Source organism: Mytilus trossulus, chromosome 4 (assembly GCF_036588685.1).
Source record: "Mytilus trossulus isolate FHL-02 chromosome 4, PNRI_Mtr1.1.1.hap1, whole genome shotgun sequence".
NCBI classification, from domain to species: Eukaryota; Metazoa; Mollusca; class Bivalvia; order Mytilida; family Mytilidae; genus Mytilus; species Mytilus trossulus.
The window spans coordinates 8034496-8061050 of record NC_086376.1 but is presented as its reverse complement, the minus strand read 5'-3'; the positions used below and the strand labels follow the sequence as shown (position 1 = coordinate 8061050).

The following is a 26555-nucleotide window of genomic DNA, read 5'->3' as shown; positions in this document are numbered from 1 at the left end:
AACAGAATATTGATATAACACATGATGGGAACAATTATTTAAAAAAACATTATTTTTGCAGTATAGCACCTCATTAGTGGCTTCAAGAGACAAAGAACTAAGAATGTTAGCATTGAAATGTGGACAGGTGGCATCATTGATAGCTGTAGGTATTTATTGGCCTGAAAGAAAGAGTGACTTAACAATGATTATTGAAATTATAACTCCTTGTTTTCAAAATTCCAATAGGGAACATACTTTATATAATTGTTATAACTATTATAACCCTTATGTTTCGTAAGAAGAACATATTTTTATGAAAGCTTTCTAGTTATTTTTATGTCATATATTGTCCTATAATTGTGGAATCAAAATCTTAGCAGTGCAAGTCTTTTGAAGAAAGAAAAAAGCATGCCACATATACAGGGGTCGAATTTTAGTTTTTTTTTGTGTACTGGCCAGCCAGACCAGTGAACTGAAAACTACTGCTCTAGCTCCAAATCTACTGGTCCTGCAAAAATGACATTCATTTGACAAACACTATTATAAATGATATATATGTTTGATTTTATTTTGATGCTTTCGTTTATATAAATTCCGATCTTCTATATAATTCCACCATTTGCGATCTTTTTCAGATGATTTTTGGTATTTGCGTTTCCTTTTGTCAATTTCATATACTTTATTTCAATCTTCCTTTTGGTTTTCACTTATTTTAATTTTTTGTGTGGCATTTTAACTCCTTTTAAAAATTTCCACATTTTATATTGTTGTGAAGGACTCTCACCCAACATATTAATTAACTTGATCAATTGTTATTCCCCCAGTACCGTGTAATAGACCACTTTCGAGTTCATCTGTCAACTAAAAAAACTCGTTAATTATACATGCCTTTATGACGTCATTTACCAGATAGAGGGGGTCGCCTGTTTCCATGTACTAATAATGTTCATCAAGCGTCTTAGTGATCGTCATTGTGCAGGATAAACAAAAGCATTGCTGATTGTCAATTTTGAGAATTCAATTTGCCGAATTGTTCGTACAATATAGAATTATAGTTTTCCAACCACTCGCTCAACATTTGAATGGAAGTTACAACGCCCCTAATCGCACAAATGACGTTCACTAAAACCAGAGTTTTTGACGGAAATGCATCAAACTGGAAAGGTGTCTATTGATTTCACAGGTAAATTGTTGTGTAAACAAACAGATTGCAATCAGCGATTTTTATCAACAAATTTCTACTGGTCCACTGGACCACCAGCTGACAAAATCTACTGGTTCGATGCACATTCTACTGGTCCCTGACCACCTAACCAGTGCCAATTTTGACCCCTGCTCATATGTCTTCTTAAATGCTTCTCAAACTCTTAGTTTACTTCTTCTTGGCAAGTTATCTTAAAATAAAAGAAATGAATTGTTAATATTTTTTAGTTAATTGTTGGTCGTACAATTCACATTAAACTATATTAATTTAATATTTCAGTACCTACAGTTAACAGTTCAGCAGATGTCAGAATCCTGGGAAGATATATTAATGGAGATGGACTCAAAATTGTTAAAATTTGCACAGGAAAAGAAGGTTTGTTGCTCACTACTAAGAATTTGCTTTGCAAATATATGTTGGTATGCCACCCAACAGGAAATTGGGGATAGAGTATACCTACAATGAATCTGTAACAGTATAACATTTCACAGCCTTTTCTCTTCTGAGAATTATCAAGGATATTCTCCTAAAATGTGACCTCTGGTTGTATTTTATATTTCTGGTACATATTGATAAATTGATATAATTGTTTGTACAGAAAAGTGCAAGTGTTTCTCTAAATATAAATACATTGATTAGGATTGTTGTACATACAGAGAAGCAGACGTTTGTGGAACTCTTCTTTATTGAAGAGCACTTCAAGTTTACTTTTTACATCATAGCTTCCATTCACGTTTCTGTTACATCTGAACTAGAATAAGATTTTTGTAGCTCTTATTCTTTTTAAGACATTGATGCGCATCTTAATTTAATTGAACAAGTTTTAATATCTGCAACAACAAAAAATTCATTGATTTCGTAATTTATTGGCAGCTTTCACAGTTGCACTTTTTCTTCCAAGTAATAATATGACCAGGGAAAGATTATGATGCTTATTTGGTAAAAGTATTAAGGCTCAATTTCCTCCATGTTAATTCTGGTTGAAGGTTATGTTTTGATCCCATGTCTGGTGACATAAACAGTATAGGAAATATGGCAGCTGCCTTGTGGGTAGGAAGTTTAAAAAGATTTACTTAGTTATACAAAATTAATTACTAAGGAATTTTTTGAACAGGAAAAGATGTTTTATTTTTTAATTAATGATAGCTTCTTAGTATAATAATATTATAATATGGTTTTCTTCTCTTTAAATCTTCATTATTTGGAATTATAGATGATGACTTATACTTTTGCAGGCTACAGGCAGTGGTACAGTCAGCAATGATTTCCTTGAACTACTGCTGTTTGGAATTCCAAGGTAAGGCTTAAGTTGTAGTATTATAAAAAAAACCCAGAAGATGTGGTATAATTGCCAATGAGAAAACTCTCAACAAGAGACCAAAATGACACGGCAATTAACAACTATAGGTCACTGTATTGTCTGTTTATCACTTGAAAAGAAACTATGGTTTCAACTCCTTCTGGGAAAGTTATCTTAGATGGATTTAGCTATTTGATTAAGTCCTTTTCAATCATGTAGGTGTTCAGTTGTTTCCAATCTTATACATTCTTGGCTTTCAAATATTTGGCTTTGAGAATTTCTGATGAAGTTTAATCAAGAAAAGTGCTTTGGACACTTAGATTTAAAAAAAAAAAGTGTTGTTTTCATTTTATATTTTTTAGTAATAGATTTGTAAATTGTACATCAGCACTTTGGAAGAAATTTTACACATGCACAAGTGATTTACAAAAATGACAAGGTGCACTCTATTTACATGGTATTTGATAGTGTATAATTGCCAAAGGTAAAACAAAAAAAAGACTTCTAAGGAAATGAAAAAATATTTGAATTTATACTAAGACTTACTTAAAAATGGTTTTTAAATTTTTACTGGCATCAGAAATAAGAAAGCAAAAAGGAAAATTATTTTATTGATACAATTTAATTTTGTTTTAGCTTGGAACTAAAGTCTTTCCTGTTACACGAACTTACAGACAAGGTCAGTATATAAAGGAATTAATAAAAGAAAATGTTGGATATGTTAACTAGACAGCAATCCAATGAACATTTAGGGTCAACACTTTTCTTCAGCACTAGAGAAATAACTTAACTAACAAATAATCAAAGATTTTCTATCAAAATTGAAAATGTCCAAAATTTGGAATATGTTAAAAGATATACATAGAAATAAATGTTCGTTCAATAAGCCACACAAACACTTGGTATCAGTAAAAGTTTTAATCTACATTATCAAGGAATTTTTGAATCATTCTTATATTTGAGACTAACAGTATTTGCAATAAATTTGTTTTATTGAAAATTGATGAAGGGGAGATAATTTAACAAATTGTTGCTAAATTGATTACAGTTTACATGAACATTGTTTAGGGATTGAAGAAACTAAGAATCTCTATAGAGACATCACATTTACAGAAACTTTTAACAGTACATGTACTGGCAATATGTATTTTCTTTCAAATTAAGCACCGACAGATGATGATGAAGGGGAAAAATTTAACAAAATTGTTGAAAATTTGATTACAGTATACATGTACTTGAAATTTTATTTAGGGATTGAAGAAACTAGGAATTTCTATAGAGACATCATATACAAATATACAGAAACTTGTCATTAACCACCTACAAGTGTAAGTCTATTAACAGTTTTAGAATATCTGTAATAATCTTATTACTGGTTCCTAAGCACAGTATCTTAAGTTTGGTCTTTATTCCTTACTGTATTTTTTTCAAGCCCAGAGTTCTGGAAAAGTGGTGGTTCGAGGATTTGACCACAACATTTTTGCAAGGACCAACACAATTGTGATTATTTTGCAATAGAAATAATAGTGAGGACCATCAGATTATCTTCAAAGACCATCATTGGTAAAAAGATTTTGAGAACTCTGCAAGCTCAAATTTTCATTTTATTACATTAAAACTCACCCAGATGGCACATCAATATCACAAGCAACTGTTTATGACATGCTGTGCTGGACAACAAACAAACTGAATTTTATAAATATGATTTATAATAAGGGCAGTGAGATCAGCAAAAATAAGTATTGCAAAATGTGTTTTTTATATACAGTCGACTCTCGTTATCTCGAAGTCAGCTGGACCGGAGAAATATTTCGAGATACACATAGTTCGACTCAAACGAAAACCGGAAGTTTGACCGAACAAGGGACACAACTCTTGCTTAGCATGGTAAAGCTAAAATAAATCCGGGTGAATATTGGAAGGGGATCGATATTCTGGTATCAGATCGATGTATTTGTATGTCATGGTCTTTCGTTATTATAATAACATTGTTTTACTTATTCAATTGTTTCAGTTACAATTGTTTCCTATGGCTTTTATCCGAGAGAGTAATTTCCAATCGATAGTTTCGTTATTCAGGTCGTTTAAAGTTGACAAAATTGTTTATTCTCGGATACAAAAGACTTTAGAAAATTTAGATTCCTCTTCATTTTGTTTTATCTCACTCTTTCTTTTAATAAAAGAAAATACAACAAGTTTAAAGATGCCGATTGAGTAGTTTTTAGGTGATCATCAACGGATGTCATAATCCTTACTTTATACACACCCAAGCTCATTAGTGTAAATCACAATTAATTGTTTTGTAAAAATTTTAAATACTTTTTCATGAACATTAACGTGTATCACTAATTATTTATAATTTCGACACATCCAATTTCGACTCATCAGGAGTCGAATTACATACATTTATATGGAACAAAGTTCGGGACCACGTGAAAACTTCGACTCATCCGAAATTTCGAGTCATCTGAGTTCGAGACAATGAGAGTTAACTGTATATATATCTTCATGTAAGTGATGTTCAAACTTTGAACTGAAAAGTTTAATGTTTTATAAAACTGGAAAGAAATTGATTAAACAGACCTAAGATGAACTTGCTGAAATGATAAAGAAATAATTAGAAAAAATTATGCAAGTTGCAGGAGAATTTGAAAAAGAAAATTGAATAAAAACGTATTTGAGGCCACATTTAGAAGAATGTCTGTTTCCCCTCCCCGGGTCTACCTTTGTAAACAGACCAGGAAGGCAGGTTCTTTTTTATTTTATTTTTTAACTGGATGTGATTGTCATAGCATGGTCACATGAATGGTTTGACTTGTCCAGTCCAGGCCACTTATCAGTTGTTTGTGCTCAATTTGAGTGTATTTATTTAGATTATCAATCCTTTTGCTTTCAAGCACTTTCCAAAAATGGAAACAAATAATTTAAGGAAAAAAATAATTTCATTTTTTTGTGGAAAATAATTTTTTGACCCGGGGGCTTATTTTTTACCCAGGTGGGGGAGGGGAAACACGCATATTTTTAATTTTGGCCTGAGCCATATTCAGTCATGTATAACCAATTTCATATTTGTCCAATGTGTAATTTAAGTAGCACTAAGGTTTAAGTTCTTGAATTTCATTTGACCTATTTAGACAATAGTTAATAAATTATGAGATATCTCTCTGCATTTTTAATATTGCCACTTTACTGTACTTTCAGTGTGAGCCAGTCATTGTTATACCACCTAAGTGAGTTGCGTGGTATGTCACAATGGTATGATAGATTTGGTGTACTGGGCATGTCCACAAAACACATACAGGAAGCTGTCACTGCAGTAGGATCATTTGTATTAAAAACCAGTGAACTTCAACAGTAAGTTTGTTTTGGTCTGGCTTAGTGTGTCTTTGGTTTAGACTTCTTTCTGGTTTAGTCAGGTATGTTTTAGTTAACTATGTTAGAGTTATGAGATGTTTAAATGAACATGCTATAAGGTACAAGAAAAGTGTACTAAGGTCTGTTTCAGTAAAAAGGTACTTCTGTGTTAGAAGGCTCTTTTTATTAAATCATTCAATTTTATTTTTTTCTTTAATTTTCAGAAACACACCACTTATCAAATGTATATTGAATTGCTAACTGACTACTTGTATGATTATTTCTGGAAAAAAACCTTCACAATGTAACCCCGTAAAATATCTAGTTCTGCAGATTCTGCTTGTGCATAGCAAATTAAATGATTGTTCAATATGCAACCTCAAACTCAAAATAGATGACTTTTACCTAGACTGTGAAATTATTCATATGTACAACAGTGTTGCTGTTTATCTCCCCTTGATATATATTGTTGACAGTTTACTGTTGATAAAGTAATTTTAATAGAAAGTACCTTTGGATTAAGGGATTTATATACTTTAATTTCAGAATTTATTCCTTGCATTTATTATTTAATTTTTAAAGATTGAACATAAGTGCAAGATTAATTATTGGGATTTCAAGAAAATCTTCATACAGATATCAAAATGCAAGTTCTCATTATTAGGATACATGACCAGTCGCATTATTAGCATATATAAAAGCCTCCCAGTAGTTTCTGAATTTACAATAATTAGTTGTTAACATGCCAAGTTGTTTACATATTGAAATAGGAAAATGTTGGGTTTTTTATGTCAAAATTAACTTTTATTTTGACAAAGGATTGTAGATTACTAATATATGTTTTTGATTTTAATAGAGTAATAGATGACAGTATCAAGAACTTCAAGGCATTTTTCTGTTGGTTGTATGTTGGTTAGTATGTCATTCCTTTATACTATTAATTCTGATATAATTGCAGGCATTTATTATATTTGTTGTTGAAAGAACAGTCTAAAATGTGAGATTAGTTATTTTAGGAAATTTGCATAAAGATATCAAATAAATCCTATACAAAAATGATAAATTTGTTGATAATTCCAAATTTTGGCATATTCTGTACATTTATCCGTGCTTAGATGAAAACAATAGTATATACATATTTCATACATTCTATCTTAATTTGAAAAAAACGAATTGATTATGATGAAATGTAAGTTTGAAAATCATCAAAAAAGACACCATATATTTGTTACACATTGCAAGGGAAGTAACTCAATTTACCTTATCAGTGAAAATCACAAAAGCATTATTAAAGTTTTATTGTTGCAAATTGATGTTCAGATGAAGTCTTTTAAAACAAATATCTTTTCTGTTTTTTAGCAATATTGCAGCTGTCAGATGAAAAGGTACCAGCTGAACTAAGCAAGGTAAAGTCTTGTTTTTGTCTATTACCATACGATCAATTTTATAAATGCAGACATTGTCAATAGTCATGTGACATAAGATTAATGTTAACATTACTGTTAAAGGGAATTATGAAAGTTTTGAAGGTCTTGACAGAAATCCTCTTATTGGGTGTTGATGGCAGATATTGTTTTGTTAAATTATTCACAACCTTCAAATTCTTGTAACCTAGCAACTTAAAAAGCCAGCTGTACGTGTTAGTCTAATACATACAGAATTCATATTTATATTGCATTAACATCTTCTCATTCTGAATATGTTTTCAAGTAACTGGTGCATTTAAAGCAGTCATTCATAACATCATTCTGATATTATTATTAAACAACTTCAGGTATTCAAGTATTTTTATGCCATAATTAAAGTCAAATCATATGTACTTTGTTATCTTAGACGAAAAATGCTAATGTTACTTCTCTTCCTAAAATTGTTTGCAAATAAAATTGAGAATGGAAATGGGGAATGTGTCAAAGAGACAAAAACCCGACCATAGAATAGATAACAGCAGAAGGTCACCAATAGGTCTTCAATGAAGCGAGAAATTCACACACCCAGAGGCGTCCTTCAGCTGGTCCCTAAACAAATATAAATACTAGTTCAGTGATAATGGACGTCATACTAAACTCCAAATTATACACAAGAAACTAAAATTAAATTTAATACCAGACTAACAAAGGCCAGAGGCTCCTGACTTGGGGCTGCAATTGTGGCGGGATTAACATGTTTATGAGATCTCAACCCTGCCCCTATACCTCTAGCCCATGTAAAAAAGTAAATGCATATTAAACAATGTGCACATTAAAATTCAGTTCAAGAGAAGTCCCAGTCCGATGTCAGAAGAAGTAACCAAAGAAAAGAAGTCTTTAATAAATAAAATGTAAGTCTGTACCATTAACATTTGAATTTATATAAGCTTTTTAAGTGATTCCTTAAACTGCTTGGTTTCATGAATTTTTTTTTTTTTCTATTTTGATATTCTCAGTTCACAGTCTAAGGAAGATAACTCTATTTTTCAGATGACACAACATGATATCAACTTTGTAGCACAGTTTTTAACAGACAACTTTGATCATTTTTCTGTGGTAATTATGAAGTATTATTTAATTTATTTTAGTTCTAATATTGTTTTTTGTTGTTGTTTATTTTACAAACCCTCTAAATTTTGGGAGATAATGCAAAATGTCACACCTTGCTTCTTATCTGGTCCAAGGACACAGTTATCGTCCTTTGCTTTTCGTTGTCTACGAATATAGTCCTTAGTGTAAACAGTGTACAACTTGCATGTTTTATTTGATACACTTTCCCAATTTATTTCTTGATATTACATGCATGAAATATTAAGTAAGGGGATGTAATTACATGTTAAAAAAATTTGGGTGCTGAATCTTTATGTTAAGTAGTGATTTGGTCCAGTGTAAAAATGTCAAATATTATCACGTCTGAAGCTGTCAAACTTAATTTTACACCCCCTTAACTCAGAATTGTCAATATTTTGAGTTAGAGCTTGTAGAAGTTTCTATAATTTTGATATTATTTGTCTCACTGGTAGTACACTACACTGTAAAAATCTTTTTAAGAAAGAGCAGGTGTGATTTTTTTAATTTGAATTTATTGTCTAAAAGAAATTCACTAAAAATAACTGTGTTCCCCAGCCATCTTAGCCAGTCCCTAGCACCTGTTTGAGCAAATGCATTTAAAGATGTGAAACATAACGTCTTTGCTTAAAAGTATACACTTAAAGAGTCATGTGAACAAACTACAGACCTCACACAAAAGAAATCTAACAGTTATTGTCAAAGAATCTCATATTTAAGGTACAGAACTAATATATATATTCAGACAAAACAGAGTGCAGGTTATGATATTAGATAATTAAGATAAAATACTGTAAACCAACTTATTTTTTTGCGGCTACATTTTGCATACAGCTTTTTCTAGTCCATTTCAGGTGATTTAATTTTGCAATTCCTAACTTTCTTGAATTAGATCAAAAAGGAAAAATTCAGGTTTTACATATTCCCGATGATTTGTATTCACTTAATTTGTCTGTTCCTGAAAATCGCGAAATTAAATCTCTTGCGAAAATTAGTAGGTTCACAGTAGGGTATTTACTGGGTTGCATAAAGATTTAATTAAACTAAAAGAGCAGTAGTAAACATAGATGTTATACCATGAATAGATATACCATAATATTTATTTTATATTCTCTCCATCAAATAGGATGAGGAAGATTCGATATCTGAACTAACAGAGAAGAGGTCAGGGTTCAAATTGGAAAAAGTTGGCCAGGTATGCAGATGAGTATACTCTAGATTTCTTTTATGCACAAACATCAATTTGTTGATTTGAATTTAAAGACTGTTATTTAATGTTGAGTACAAATAGTTCATATATCATCACTTTGTAGAAGTCAAGATCAATGCTTGAACAATTTTGGCAGACTCAGGGGAAAAAAAAGGCTAAGTAGCCCTGGATATACTGGTTTACCTGGGTTAATCATTAATTGTGTTCTTCAATAGTCTCGAATCCGTACTACTTTAACATTTTCCAGATTTTAAATGTTTTACTTTCGAGATAAACAAATTGTAGAAATTCTATAAATAAACATAATGATAACAGAAATTTGTTGGTTAAATATTGATGCAGATACTCAAGTTACCAAAAGATGTGTATGATTGTGACTATACTTGTTAATAAAATTACATAAATCTCACATTGCGCATGTAACTTACAATCTGTTCTAAAAATATCAATGATGTAATTGTCAAAGTATTGTAAATATTGGAGTTGTCTTCCTTTTTCCATAATTGCATTTGAACCAATTCATAGTAATATTTTCCAATGCAATGTTTAATTTTTAGTTTCCTCTGCAAAATAAATGCAATCCTTACCCTTATATGTGTTAAGGCACTTTGATTATGAAAAACTCAGATCAAGTTAGAATTATGGTAGTGTCACTTTTTCTTCGGGTAATGTGTCCCTTTATAATGTTATATCATGCAAGTTTGGGCATCATCTTTGTCCCATGGATTCATTGGCTATTTATTTAAAACTTTTATTGGCATGGGCTGGTGCACCTATGATGTGAAGATTGGTAAAAGTGATAAATGTATTATCATTCAATTAAATTAAAAAAAAAAAAAACTTTGAAAGAAAAGAAATAATTGCAAGGCTCATGTGAATAGGAGACTTCTATTTAAATTCCATTATGTTATAAACAATATTATTTATAAAATCTATATGTGTTGATTAATTGTAGTACCTGAAGAAAGAAGATTTGCATTATCCACCACACATATCTGCTAATCCCTGGATACAGGTCATGAGGTCAAGTCTTCATATCAGAGGTAAAAGTTCAACAGAGTCAAAAGTAGTGTTATCATTCTTTTATGATTTATCAATTGATTGAGGATAACTTAACATGGCATCAGCACAACAAGCCTATATTGCAGCAATCTTTAATCGGGTTGGTGGTTTTCTCTGGGTACTCTGGCATGCTCTACCAATAAAAACTGGCCGTCACGAAATAGCCTTAATGCGGTGCTTAAAAGTGGCGTTAAAACACCAAAAATCAATTAATCAATCAATCATTTAACATGTAATACCAGTTTTAATTGGCTTAACTGTTCCTGGGATAATCATAGTATGGAGGACAAATTTGGGCAACTAAATTAGAGTCAATTAAAAATATGTATTTTGCTTTGCTGTCAGACTGAATAAAATTAAATGTCATTTAAATTGCAACAATAAGTTGTCTCAAAATATGCAAATATAATTTTACAATGATAGTATCTAATAAAAGTATATTACACTACAAAATATGCACCCAGGAACAGCTAAAGTACATATTTATAAACTTTAGAAAAAAACCAAATATTATATATCTCATTATGAATACCTGCGATCAAGGTACACTGGCTGGCACGGAAAAAAAACATATGTTTTATAACCTGGACCAGGGAGCATTGCAAGAACTATTTCTGAGTAAAAATTTTGAACCTCATCATGAGTATGACAATATAAAAGTCAATATGAAAAGGCAGTTTTTACTAAAATGTCTGCAGTCAGAATGAAAACTCAGACGATACACCTTATCGCTATTGTCCAACATTACTGGATATCACACAGGTTCCCGTAAAATTTTAATGTCATAAAATAAAATATCTGAAGCCACAATGAAAAAGTAATTGTTGTATACGTCAAAAGTTCAAAAGGTCAGGTCAGCCGGGATTAGTGATAAGGTGTATTTAGACCATAACAAAACATACTGTCAGCAGACCTTCAAAATCATACATCATTGGCCTATTAAACATACCGTCTTAAATTTCAGATATTGCTTTCCAGGTATACTACTAAACACAGCAAAATATATTAAACAGATGTTTTACAAGAGATAATATTTTTTGTGAAATTGGAAATCAAGAAGTGAAGTAAACAAGGCAATATTATAAAAGAAATTTGAGGGAAACATAAAGATTAATACTTTATTCTTTATATTGTTACACCTATTTGCGAAGAAAAAGGGAAGGGAAATATATCAAAAGGATATTTATCTCAAACTGACAGTGCCATTGAAAAAAAGAAAAACAATGGAAAAATAAACAACAGTACACAAAACACAACATAGAAAACTAAAGACTGAGCTACATAAACCACATCAAAAACAGGAGCTGCTCCAAAAGGGACTGTGAGCAATCATGCTCCACTTGCAACACCCTTCATAAGTACTAATGATTTGAAGTCTTGTTTCTGTTTCTGTTGAGAAATGATGTGAGAAATATTGCAAGTTGATGAATAAATGGTTGTTTTTTGTAAACTTGCAGATTCAGATATTGTATATCCTGTGAAAAGTTCAAGTTCATTGGTTCAACTTCAGGAATCAGTAGAAGAAATCATCAAGTCAGCTTTAACTCAACCTTCTGTAGGTTTTTATATGACAGCAAAAAAAAATTGTGTCATATAATGCTATCATGTTGTCACTGTCCAAAGATGCATTTAGTTTCCCCGACAATAACTTTAGTTTTAGTTTATGGATCTTTATAAATTTTTACCAGAATGTTCAATATCACTAAAGAAAGGGTGGGATTGATTTTGGGGGTTATTGTCCCAATAGTTTAGGAATTAGGGGTAAAAAAGGGGCCTAAAATAAGCATTTCTGTAGTTTTTAAACAATAACTTGTGTTAAGTGTATGAATCTCTCTGAAATTATACCACAAGTTTCCATACCATGAAGGGATGGTTAGTATTGACTTTAAGGGGTTATGGCTCAAAATGTTTTTGTTTTGAATTGGGGGCAAAAAAGGGGAAAAACTAGGTTTTTCTGGGTAATGGACAATTAAGACAATTTAAAAGCCTAATTAAAATTGTGTTGTATGTCAAAAATCTAGTCATAAGTATCCCAGGTGTTTTAACTTGTAAACAGTATCCCTACCTAGGACTGAAGTAGTCAGCACTGTACAACATGGTTTTCAGAAAGCTTTTGTGAAGACCCCAACACAATAAAATAAAACACTTTTTTTGAAAGTTTGGGACAGTTATACTTGAGGATCAATTAAAACAAATTGAAATTCTTGCAGACCAATAAACTTTTCTTTAGAAATTTGAACACCAAAATCTATTCCCTATTAAATTATAGTGCATGTTTGATGTTAGGACATAGTCTTTGCAAAATGGCCCTGCAGTGGCCCCTTAAAGAATTATTTAAATGATTTTTTTAATACTATTCATAGAATCATGGATTTTTTTTCCAGAACTGTGATCCCCTTGCACAACAAAAAAATTGGGGGGTCAAGGAAATGCTGTATCTGTCTGTCTATTTTATTGCAATTCCTTTAACAGGCTGAATGAATATTGATCAGTCCTATATATCAATAGGGAAGTCATTGAACTTAGCTACTTGCTTAAAAATCCAATATATGGTAAAAGTATTAATTGTGTCAGTGAAGTTTTATACTTAGTAATCTTAAAATTACTTAAAAGATAAGTTACATAAAATTGAATAAATGAATTTCAGATTTGAATCACATTTTCAAGGTTTGAATTATCTCCCTTTGAATAATTTACAAACAAATATATTTGCAAGAATTGTTTTCAACAACTGCTAACAATCACAAGTTTTGCAAAGTAAAAACATGCTTGATAGATATTCATTGAAATTGGCATTATTGATCATTTCATTTCATGTGATTAAGTAAGAATCTAAATAGTTTATCAATTGACTAGAGTTTTAAATTAATGCATTCATTTATTTTTTGCAAATCATTGACCACTTCCAAAAATTTGAAGTTAAAATTAGATTCTTAATATGATCCCAAAAATTTAATGAAAGAAAATAACTATTGAAGTTATGAATGTGATCCCGATACAGTCACAATTTTTCGCATTTAATATCTGAAATGTCCATGTATACAATCTATTAAAACATCTTTTATTCTTTTATAGGAAACAGTATTTTTTTTTATAAAAGTAATATTCTGACTAAGGGTGTTATTGCATTAAGAAAGAACAAACCACAAATTTTGACCACTGAAGATCCAAAAAGATGTGCTGTCAGTTAACAGAATTGATATTAAACTAAAAGCTAATCAATTTACCGGTACAGCCAATTGCATTGAGTTAGTTGGTAAAGGTAATATCTTTGGTTAGCTTGTTTGCAAGCTGAACTGTGAAGTCATTATTTGGTAAGTTATACTACCCTCCTTTCAAAGTAGTCTAGTCCTATAGACTATTGGATTAATATGCATTCCTTGACCTATAAGGGTTAACTTTTATAAATTGTTATTTGGATGGAGAGTTGTCTCATAAGCACTCATACCACATCTTTCTATATCTTTTGTTGAGTTTATTGTATCTTGAAAAATTAGAATGACTAACAACAGATATAAGAAGATGTTGTATTAGTGCCAATGAGACAACTCTCCATCCCGGTTACAATTTGTAAAAGGAAACCATTATAGGTCAAAATACATTCTTCAACACAGAGTCTTGGCTCACACCGAACAGCCAGCTATAAACATTTAAATAAAATTAATTAATTTCTTAATTTTTCATTTTAGATAGTTATAGGACAGTCACTATCCTGTATATCATCAATAGATCTGTTTACAAAGGATAAAAGGTACATTTACTGATGATATGCATTTTTATTGCTATTTTGTGCATTTTTCTTTTGATCTTTTCTTGTGATAATTTTCATATCATACTTCTCGCTTGAGATGGAAAAATTATCACTAGAAACTAAGGAGGCCACGTGGCGTTGCTAACGAAATTGACATGAAATTGACAACGTTGTCATAGGTAAAATAGCGATAGATAGATTATCATTGGTCATCTCAACTCGATTGCTTTTCTCACTTTCGCTGTACCAGCTCAAGTGAGAAAATCAATCTCGTTGAGATGATCAACGATAATCTATAAATATATAAATTCGACCAAAACACACCCATTAGTTTTGATACTTTATGGTAGTTTAATCATGGTAGTGCATAAATACTTTAATCGGTAGGAATATTATAAGTGAACCAAATATCATACTTTAAACATATTTGGTGGGAAATCATATGCTGGTATAACAAATTGAACCACAAAAATCACCCAAAAGAGTATTGACAACAAAACCAAAATGCCATGCAAATTCAACTAGGAGTCAATAAAAATCTGACAAAATGAAACACTTGACTTTATCAAACAACTAAACAAATGGAAAACAACATTGCTGACTTGGTACAGATTTGTATGAAGAAAACTTAGTTTTAAATGGTCAAAATATGCTTCAATGCATAATGCATTTGAGAAATTATCTATTATGTCTTCTTATATAGATATATTTCAGAAATATCAGTTGTCTAAATACGCATCAAATTTTTCATGTTCAGTTTTGTAAAAATTCATTAATTCATAAATTTTGGCAAACCAACTACTATAAATGCATTCAATCGGAAACCATAGTTTTTGACCTTATGTGATAGGGGCAAATGCTGAAAATCCAAGAAAATTCCACAAAATCAAATGAATCCAAACTAAGTAAAATGAAAGAAAATTATCTCCTTTTATTGAAAACAGGATGTAAAAGGATAAATATGGCACCGATACATATCTTCATCTTCAGATCCTAAGTAAATGTTTGATATTACTTGTTTCTTGTTATTGAAATATTATTGCTTCTTCAAGTTAATTCATATTTTTGTCATGTTTTTTTGCAGTGAAGAAAACTTCAAGATGAAGTCTTGCCAGTGAGTAATATCTAACTTGTATCGTTATTCATGTCCTTATACATATAGCATATATGTCTTTCTCACAAAGCATCATAATAAGAATTTTAGACCAAGTCATTCATTAGTACATTTGTATAGACATTTTGGTACTGTTTCACAAAGCATTTGTAAGATATATCTGCATAATTGTACATACATTTATATGTAAAAAATAGGTACACTTTTTAATTTGGAGTGTATTAAAAAGGTCAGTTTACAAAGGATTAACAACATAACATAAACTCAACAGGACTGGGAGGAAAAGCAGAGTCTGCTTCACTGGTTATGCCCATTAATGGTCATTTGCAAAACAAGCAAAAGTAAAAAAATAAACTGGTTGTACACTGGTTTCAATAGATAGGGGAAGATGTGTTTTGAGTGCCAATGAGACAACTCTCCATCCAAATAACTATTTTAAAAAAAGTAAACCATTATAGGTCAATGTACAGCCTTCAACACGGAGCCTTGGCTCGCACTGAACAACAAGCTATAAAGGACCCCAAAATTACTAGTGTTAAACCATTCAAACGGCAAAACCAACGGTCTAATCTATATAAAAAAAAACCAGAAACAAGAAACACATATATATTACATAAACAAACGACAACTACTGTACATCAGATTCCTGACTTAGGACAGGTGCAAACATTTGCAGCGGGATTAAACGTTTTAATGGATCCAAACCTTCTCCCTTTTTCTGAAACAATAGCATAACATCACAACATAGAAAAACACACGATAAAATATCAATTGGCAGACTTAACTCAATCAAAAAACGTAAATTAAAGCATGTATATCAGTTGATTAGTTAAACTGATTGTAGATTTTCTCTCTGTAGTAATAACATTTAATGGTATATTTAATGAGTAAATTCATCAATCCATAAGTCAAGAGAGGGATAGGCTGCTTTGTATTATCCTACTACATATAATTGGGTCTTAGATATGAGAAGATGATATAATGATTGCCGATGAGACAACTCTCAATCCAGGTCATAATTTGTAAAAGTAAACCATGATAGGTCAAAGTATGGTCTTCAACACGGAGCATTGGCTCACACAGAACAGCAAAAAAATAAGGGCTCCAAAGATGACAAGTGTAAAACTAATCAAATAGGAAAGCCAACTGTCTAATCTATATAAAAAAAAAGAAACGAGAAACACTTATGAAGCACATCAAAATAAGACAACTACTTAATATACATATCACACTGTCATGTCTCAGTCATTACAGCTGAACAGACGTGCTGGGTCAGTTTTCCTTTACCCACAATATACAATGATGGTTTTACTGATAGATGGATCAATGACTTACTACTTTTGATGACAGAAATCAATCCAAGGCTGTACAGACTACATAAGACTTTATCTGTGTAAATACCCACGTCAGCATACTATCCAAAATTATGGCTGGGGAGAGTCATGACTTCTGACTAACAAGGGATGTATCAAAGGTGTTGGATAATGGACCGCCATTTCATTGTCTCACGACTTTGGTCCTGATAATGCTTCCTGTCATCTTTATAAATATGTCCGAGACTGATAGACCAGTGCTCCGTTATCCTGGTTAGCAGGCTGCCAAGCTGTCCCATTTGGTCCTGAAAGCAGCTGTTGTGAAGGCTGGAAACAAACCAAAGTAGTCAAAAAACCAAAAGATCTTACCAAAACAAAAATGGCAGCTGTCCGTTCCAACTTTTCATCGTAATGCATCATAATATCACTCACCAAATGCCTTCTGATGCAGAGTCGACAGTGCAAGTGCTGAAAAGCCAGTCAAGGTTATTATACACTTCAATCATCATACTAAACATCAGGTTCCTGATTTAGGACAGGTGCAAACAAATACAGCTGGTTTAAATGTTTTAATAGGTACCAACTTTCACCCTTGCCTATATATGGAAGTTAAACACTGTTTAATTAATTGTGTCCTCAGTTAACCCAGACTGATATCTGTTCTAGGTTTACATGCAATGAAAAGAAAGTTGTTTATACAGTATTTACCTCCAGTCCTGCACCATGTGACAAGTTTTATATCCTTCGACAGCCTACTTGTAGCAAAGGGTAAGTGTTAAATAGATATTTGATAGGAACAATTATAAAAATATAGATTTGTGTTAAAATTGTATAACAGGTATAGGAAGGTATAAGAAGGTATAAGAAGGTATAAGTATTTAACTACTAGTAATCTATGTTCCTATATAGGATAATTTTCACGTCAACTCTGTTCAGGAGTTTTGGTTCTTGATTGATTGAAAGATTTCACTTTTATGTTGATTCCATTCAACTTTTGATATGTTGTTTCTTTTTAAAGAATTGACTATTTTCTTTTTAATCATTTTTGAGTTATCACCCTTTATACATTTTATAATGTTGATGTAATATACTAATAATACATTAAGTTAACTGTAATTAAGTTAAGACTCTCAATAACTTTTACTTTACATATTTGTTAAAGGTCTTTTTTTTAATCCAAAAAGCCATACCAGCCTCATTTGATATCTCGTCATTAGCCAGGGCCTAACCCAAAAATTGGCTACAAAATGCTGAATACAAATATGTATTTGTGTAAACTAATCATTATTGGTAAGGCATTGGAAAATATCTAATTTTCACAAAAAAATAGGCTTCTATATCTGTATCAAGTCATTTGTTTAAAGATTCTACATGTTTATGATGTGATCAAAACATCTGAAGTGTAAAGATTTCAATATCTTATTCATTACTTGCGTTACCAACAGGAAAGCAGCTCTAACTGATCTGCTGTCTGTCTGATAGAAAAAATGTTGAAGCTTAACTTGGCTTCCATTGATGAAATGATTTTTTATAAGTCATCAGCTTGATAATATTGAGTTGGCATCATTAGCAATTTGTAAAATAGCAATGCAACTTCTTTCTGCTGCAGACAGTTAGATATTTTGCAACACTTATTGTACAACGAAAATGTTCATCAAGCTTTCTATATTTGAAAAGGAAATAGATATTTCATATTAGGCCTAGATCAACTATTTTAGTAAGAAATTATGCTCTTTTGGGATGTTAATGATTCGGAACAAACAATATAAACTCTTCAAGTGCTGACATTTCTTTAATCTTACTAAACTTTCCATTTCCATTGTAAATGAAGATGGGACCTTTTTCTCTCATAAAAAAATAGAAGAAATGTATCAGATAAATGTGAATTTCATGAGATATAATAGTATTATATCTGCTATACATCAAGCATCAAAATCATTTGTGGGAAAAAATCACAAATTAGAACTACCTTTAATTCCATCTGCTATTAAAAGGCTAGTTAAAAGTTCAAAAGGATCTAAAGATATGTATATTGTTTTAAATAAAAATGGAAGTGTTCCCACTAGTCAGTTAAAATGGACTGAAATTTTTGGCTTTGATCAAAATCATTGGAAAAAAATTTATAAACTGCCATTTGTTGTCACAAATAATACTAAGTTACAGTGGCTACAGTATAGATTCAATCATCAAATCTTAGCTACAAACAAATTTCTTCTTAAAATTAAGATTTATGATAATCCAAATTGTACTTTTTGTAATAGAGAAATTGAAACATTAGAACATTTATTTTGGGAATGTGAACATACACAATTATTATTAGAACAGATTGAAAATTGGTTTCTGACCAATGGAATTAGTGTACTTTTTACACAAGAAGTTTTTTTGTTTGGTAACTCTGCAAAAATATCAAAAGGCAATGCAGAAAATACTATTTTTCTTACCATAAAGCAATATATTTATAATTCTAGATGTTTTAAAAAAAATCTTACATTAAACTCAGTAAAAGAAAAGATGAAATATGTGTATGCAATGGACAAAAATATTGCTATGAAAAACAAATGTGAACATCAGTTTCTCAGAGAATGGAATGTTTTTGATACATTACTTAGTTAAATACAAAAATGTATATACTTTACATTCAATATTATACATGTTATAAATGAAAATGCTGTATTTACTATACTAAAATAGAATTCAATTTCTAGATGAATTATATTGAAAACTCATCACACTCTTCTCTCTCACTCTCACTCTCTTTCTCTTTCTCTCTCTCTCTCTCTCCCTCTCTCTCTCCGGTGTTCAAACTGCTTTACTCTTTATCTTATATTTGTATTTAAAAAAAAAATGCTTCCTAATAGACAGTTGTATTGATTAGATAATATCTATAGATTTATATATTATATTGCTATTATATTTGTGTATATTATGTTGTAAATTGGAAGTTATAAATAATAAAAATTAAAAAAAACAAAAAAACTTTCCATTTCTATGTAGCAACATTCCAGCAGTGTCTGCATAAGAGTATATATCTCCCAATTGATACGATATTCCCGGGCTTGTATTTCCCATATTGATTTCCTTGATAGAAGATTGCTGCTCACAAGAAAGCTTTTTAACCAAGAGTTCCAAATGGTCATGTTGAAATCATCCCTTTGTACATTTTACGGATGCCATCGCCAGTTGGTTGACCATTATGGAATAACCCTTTTACAAATGATATTGGATATGTTTCTTATGTCGTAACTACAATACCATTCCCTTTTCATGAATTTGACCTACAGATTTAGATTATATACCTGATTTGTAATAACATAAGCAACACGACAGATGCCACCGGCCAGATGCCACATTGGGGAACAGGATCTAGTTACCCTTCCAGAGAACCTGAGATCACCCCCAGTTTTTGTTGGGGTTTGTGTTGCTTAGTCTTTAGTTTTCTATGTTGTCTCTACTGTACTATTATTTGTCTGTTTGTCTTTTTTATTTTTAGCCATGTCGTTGTCAGTTTATTTTTCGATCTATGTCCCTCTTGTATCATTCGTCCCTCTTCTTAAATAATATTACAAAAAGCCAATCAATGTGCTTTCATGACATAGGTTTACATTAGATTTCTATGAGCAGCAATATCTTGTAAATAAAAAATTGAAAATAGCACTGTTAGCCTAGTATTTTAGGAGTTAGGTTCCTTGGAAATGTAATTTGAATATTGAAAATTCCAGTTTATCAGCAAGAGATTTTGGCTCCCCTATGTAACTATGTTCTCTTTCAATCGTAATGCCAAATTGAAAAATAATCATGAACTTGTGTGTTTCCTTGACAAAGAGGAATAACTCAAAATGGATTACATGATTTATGTAGGTCGAGTTCTGTTCTCCACATCTACAAATAATTCTGAATGGAAATTATACAAGCTATCTAAGCTTGTATAAAAAAAATTAGGATGAAATAAATCTGTGTTGATTTTTCGGTTAAAGACAAATAGTTATTGTACATTTTCAAGTATCTTATTTGTTTTTGTTTTGTTTAGTGCAACATTACAGACAGAAGGTGTAGCAGTGAAAATAGGACAGCTTACACATGACACTAACCATAATGACAGTTCTGATCAAACCTTTCAACCGTAAGTTAGATTTTCATCATTTATTCTTATGCCTTCCTTACAATAATCCATGGGGCATTATGTTTTCTAGTCTGTGTGTCTGTCCCTGCTTTCTGTATCAGGTCACTTTTATGGTAATTTCAATGAAATTGTCCTCACTTGAAATTTAGTACACATGTTTAGTATGTTTTTAGTTATTGAAAATGTATGCCAAAAAAAAGATTTTTGACCTTTATTTCACAGTTTATTGATCAAGTTCCTTTGAATTGAGAAAGATTGAAGTAACTTGAAACTTAGCACATGCCAATTATGATGTAAATTCAAAAAATATATGCCAAAATGAAAAAAGGTTTTGACCCTAATCTCAGGGTTCACTTAACATGGAAATATGATAGTGAAAGAAAGGCATTCTGTCTTGTGGACACATATTTTTGTTTCTGTGTATGCTGTGTAGGTTATCATCATATTTAAGTGCCTGTCAATGACCAATATATATTATATATATATATATATAAATGTGGTATGCTATTTTCCATGTCATGTGCATATGTTCCCTCTATATTTTCACACTCTGTGTTCATTTGTATACTAATGAAGAAGCTTTTAATTAAAAATCTCCTGCTTCAATCAAGGTAAAGTGTTTTTTTGTTATTTTCGAATTTATACCGAAAATATGAGAATTATTCCTGGTAATTGTATCTAAAATTATGTCAAAGACCTGCATTCCAGTACCAATTACTGCTAAATCCTATTTTTCTCTTTAATTAAAGTCTGGAGCTGGCATGTCCTTTGTTAATTTATGTATCGTCATTATTATTAGTTTCTTTTTTTGTTACCTTTTCTGACATCGGACTCAGACTTCTTTTAAACTAAGTTTCACAGTGCACTGTGCGTATTGCAGTGTTTGTAGTTTCTACATTGGCTAGATATAATTGGGAGGGCTGAGATCTAAAAATACATTTTGTTTTGTCCATGTCCCAAGTCAGGAGCCTTTGTTAGTCTTGTATGATTTTTATTTTTAGTTTCTTTTATATATTACAGAGTATAGTATGACGCCCATAATAAAAGAAAATAAACCAATCTGATAAAAATATCAACGTTCACTGTAAAAAATTTCAAAGAAATGCAAGACTGCCTTATGTGCAGACATTTTTTTCCAAGAAGTCATTAAATCTTGGACATTTGCTATTAGGCGACATATCAGGCTTTAATGAAATGTCAGATTCATTTCAAATTCATTTTATTTTGATTTAATCAAATTCAATTTCACAACACAAAACATACAAATCAACAGCAATATAAATTATAAACAACAATTTAGATTTACAAGTTTTGGTTTCATTTGATGGTCAATATACAACAATTAAAATTCACAAGTTTTGGTTTCATTTGATAGTCAATATACAACAATTAGTTTCATACATGTAACACCTTTTAAAAGAAAAACATAAAAAATATTAAAAGAAATCTTCACAGATATATATATTTCAAAACTAAATGTAATCATACCATAAACTTGAATTATAGAAGTAATGAAGAATTTCTAGAGCTGTAAATTAAAAACAAAAACATTTTTTCTTGTCTTCATGGCATTAGATGCAAATACTGGATTCTGGCAAATGGCAAGATGGATTTTTCTCATTTAGCTTTAAGGAAAAGAGTTATATTTGTTTTTGTGTTTAATGCAAGAAACCTGTTGAAAACAAAAGCTATACATTTGTAAAAGTGGATACAAGTGTTGCAATTGTAAAAACTCCAGAAGAAGAAAAAATCAAAAAATCATCTAATCGTTATTTGATTTTAAGATTTTCCCAATGAAGATAATCATGGGCTAATTAAATTTTAAATGTAAAAAACAAAACATTGACACAAACTTTGTGGTTAAAAGGTATTCCTGACACTAGCCAATGCCATATTTCTCACACAGACCTGTCTTTCTATTTATATAAATAGATAAGACATTTATTCTAATGTATAAACATTATTTTTACTGCTCAAAGTTCAAAACATAGTGAAGGACTTGCTATCAAAAGTGATTTCTAATAAAGAACAAGTGTAAAAAATTTGAAACAAAGCTGCCATAAAAAATACCCCATTAAATAACTTTTAACAAAATGATAGGTTATATTTTGCAGTATGATATGCTAGAAAATATCAAATGGCATTTTTGAAAATGTGTGTTTATTTGTTTTCAAGAGAATAAGAGTGTAAGGGTAAAGATGCTGCTGCCAGGAAAGGTGAATGTAAAAACATCTAAGTTTGCAATTAACATAATTAGAACTCTAAATCAAAATAATGCATACTGTAAACCAAATTGTTTTCATGAATACTTATATTTTGCTTTTAACTCTTTAGCACAACTTTAGAGCAATTTAATGTTGTGATTTATCGAAGAAACATCCTGTTTTACATATTTACGAGGTTTATATTCACATATTTTTGCTAGTTGTGAAGTAAATTGGTTTACAGCATATATAGTGTGTTTTTGTGGTACCAGAAATTAAAAAAAAAAAATAGCCTTATAAGATTGTTTCTATAAAATGAATATCTCAAAGCTGAAACTTTATTTTTCCACTGTTTAGTTTGTTTTGAATTGATTCATTCATAAAGTTTTTGGTTTCTTTTTCTTCTAACCCAAGAAAAACCAAGATTATTGATAAGATTAACACAGTGGGTATTTATCCAGTAGTAGAGATATTTTTATAAGTTTCAACACAAAGGAGTTACTGTAACCTAAACCTCTAAATAGAATTCATTGGTGAACTTCAGACAATGAGTAAAAGAGGGAACACCTGGAAATAGACTTTAAAATTATACAATTGTACATGTGGTGCAAAAAAATGGTGACAAGTGTCTTTCAAAACAAGGTGTGTTGTTTAAGAACCAATTTAAAATGGATTAAAACCTTATCTGATTAAATATAGGGTGGTTGATGGAATATTTGAATAAGATTAGTTCATTTTAATGCACAGAAGACCAAAACACAATGCAAGATTTTAAATGCCTTGAACATAAAATTTAATTGTAAGTTATTTTATACATTACATTTAACAAAAGTAAATGAAATTTTTAATTTATGTCAAAAGCATTTAGATGAACTTGCAAGTGACTGTTTTTCCTTCACTTTATTTACATTTTATCTTCAACAATTTTTCAAGCTGTGCCTCCCCTCTTTGAAGTGTAACTTTTATGCAATTCAGAAAAGAACCAAGGACATTGGGTGTCAGTATAATTGTGAAAAATGCTGAGTAAATGTCATTAAATTCATTTAAAGTAAGGGATAGTGTATCTTATTTCTCATTTATATGGCAAAGTAGTTCAAATTTATGGCTAACATAGTACTTTACCCCCTCATATATTTAAATATTGTATATATGAATGCAAACATCATCAAAGTATTCTCATTTTAAATAATTTACATATTTGGTATGAGTGAATTATTGAAAGTATGTTATTTTTTAAAGGTGACAGTCACAATTTTGAGTGATTTGAACTTGAAAAGAAACTCATCATGCATTAAATGGAGAAAAATATGTTTTGTAATTCAAATGAAGACAGTATTAAACTGTCATAAGCAAAGTGTTTGCTTTCAAATAGAAAAAAATAATGAATTGAGAATGAGATATGAGATGAATTATGATGTTTTTCTTTAGCAAACTTTCATCACACAAATCAGAATTTAAAAATACATAACTCACACTTAAGTGTGTATCCTTTCATTGATTATGAGGGGGTAGAAAGTTTGAAAAATACACTGTCCTGAAAATTATTTCATAAGTAAATTTCAAACAGTTTGAATTTCCTAAGAGTTAATACCAGAAAAAAGACTTTTAATATGAATGAATTTTTCTTGAATATTTTAATACAAAACTCATTTTGTAAGAAAAATGGATTTAGCTAAACCCAAGGCAAAGGTTACTAACACAACCACACATATTGAGCAAATAAAAAAAAGTAGAAACTGAAACAAAAGATGAGCTGGTCAGTTCCAACAACTGGATCACTTTATTTTTTCATAATTTACATCCTTGCTTCTAATGTGACCTATCAAGATTTAATTTCCAAATATAAATCTGAATGACAGATAATACAAAGTATCAAAAATACCTCAACAGCTAGATGTATATTTTTGTATCATTATATAATGCCAAATAATTATTTTAAACTATGGTTCTGAATCAAAGAAATATATTTTCCAACTAATTTCATTTAGCTGTCTCCATAAGGTTCCACCAAATTAAAGGTGCTTATTTTAACTAATATGGTCACCTTATGCTAATAAGTGTCAGATGTATTTGTAAACAAGGAGATACAAATTATGATTAAACACAAATAGAAAAGCACATGGAGATCAATAACATAATGACAATATTCATAACAAGTACAATTAGCACTTTTAATGTCTTTTTATACAATTAACAAACATCTTCACAAACTGACAATTTATGACTAGTACTTTTTTATCATTTATATTATAATGTCATGGCTAACAACAACAATACGAAATCACAATTCATAAATGCTACTGGAATGAACACAAAATTAAAACAAATGCAGCCGATGATGTACTGTTTACATTAAGTCATCACTATAATTATCCTTCTTCTTCCAAATGCACTTCATATGTAAAACTCAATTTGTATTTTGAAAACGTTTTTTGTATCCTTAATTGAATACAAATTTATCAAAGTAAATCCTGTCGATGCATTTCACCATTGAAATATTCATAAGAATCTCTTAATTATAATCCAGTTGTTTCATTTTGTAGATGAACTATATCAGTAACTGTAACTAGCTGGCCATAAAATAGATTGAGCATGGTTAAAGCTGTTGAAATTCGTTGTCAAAGTTGTCTTCACAAAAAATGTATTGTTTAAAATGGCAATTATAAATACACACACATAGTTCTGTTTTCCAAAGAAAAAAAAAATCAATTAGTATAATCGATGTCTGGATTATGATAGTTGTTCTTAAGACAATGACAGTCCTCTATGTTTTGCATGACGTAAATGCCCATTACTTACATAATACTTTTTTATGAACTTCCTTCGAAAAGTTTTATCTTTCATTAATGTTTTCAAATCTATTTGTGAATTTGGAGCAAGAGCTTGGTTACCCTGGTTGGAAGGTGGATTGTTTTTCAATGATAAATGTTCTGATGTTACTGGAAGTTGATGGATTGATTGTCCAGGAAGTTGATTGGCTGGAATTTGGTGATTCACGTTTGATGATGGTGGTGTAGATATTTGTTTGATATGTTTTACTGGTACATTTTGATGAAGATATCTAGTTGTAGAACTGGAACAATTGGAATCTGTAAGAGAGAATTCATAAGCTTAATTATTTGTCAAGTTATTTTCATAAAGAAAGAATATTAAAACACTTATATTTCCAATCATTTGCCTGAACTTGTTTTCAAATAAAGTAATTCCTTAAATAAGTTTGTTTGTAATAGCATTTGTTTTTTGTAATTAAAACATTACTTTCTTGACTTATTGTTGACAAGAATTTACTACATGTACATATTTGTGGCGACATAATGACTTATTCGTAGTAACAATTTCTATAATAAAAATGCTGTTTTAAAGTGTGTTTTTTTTTACACCCAACACTTTTATAAGAATAGTGCATT

At 30.4% G+C, this 26555-nt stretch overlaps 2 protein-coding genes across 2 annotated transcripts in view; one reads left to right on the top strand and one right to left on the bottom strand.

Annotated features, from left to right (window-relative positions):
* The window catches only part of LOC134714585 (anaphase-promoting complex subunit 4-like), an 82717-nt gene that overhangs the window by 14610 nt on the left and 41552 nt on the right, over positions 1–26555 (top strand). Inside the window, exons 9-24 of the mRNA XM_063575947.1 lie at positions 62–145; positions 1466–1561; positions 2422–2483; positions 3123–3165; positions 3738–3814; positions 5688–5840; positions 6697–6752; positions 7200–7246; positions 8297–8362; positions 9501–9569; positions 10540–10627; positions 12104–12201; positions 14336–14397; positions 15482–15511; positions 17491–17592; positions 20852–20944. Coding sequence (XP_063432017.1) covers positions 62–145; positions 1466–1561; positions 2422–2483; positions 3123–3165; positions 3738–3814; positions 5688–5840; positions 6697–6752; positions 7200–7246; positions 8297–8362; positions 9501–9569; positions 10540–10627; positions 12104–12201; positions 14336–14397; positions 15482–15511; positions 17491–17592; positions 20852–20944 — 1226 coding nt within the window. The remainder of the gene's footprint in view (positions 1–61; positions 146–1465; positions 1562–2421; positions 2484–3122; positions 3166–3737; positions 3815–5687; positions 5841–6696; positions 6753–7199; positions 7247–8296; positions 8363–9500; positions 9570–10539; positions 10628–12103; positions 12202–14335; positions 14398–15481; positions 15512–17490; positions 17593–20851; positions 20945–26555) is intronic.
* The window catches only part of LOC134714587 (uncharacterized), a 30924-nt gene continuing 26515 nt past the window's right edge, over positions 22147–26555 (bottom strand). The window contains exon 3 of the mRNA XM_063575952.1: positions 22147–26237. Within this exon, the coding sequence (XP_063432022.1) occupies positions 25894–26237 (344 nt within the window). The 3' untranslated portion in view covers positions 22147–25893. The remainder of the gene's footprint in view (positions 26238–26555) is intronic.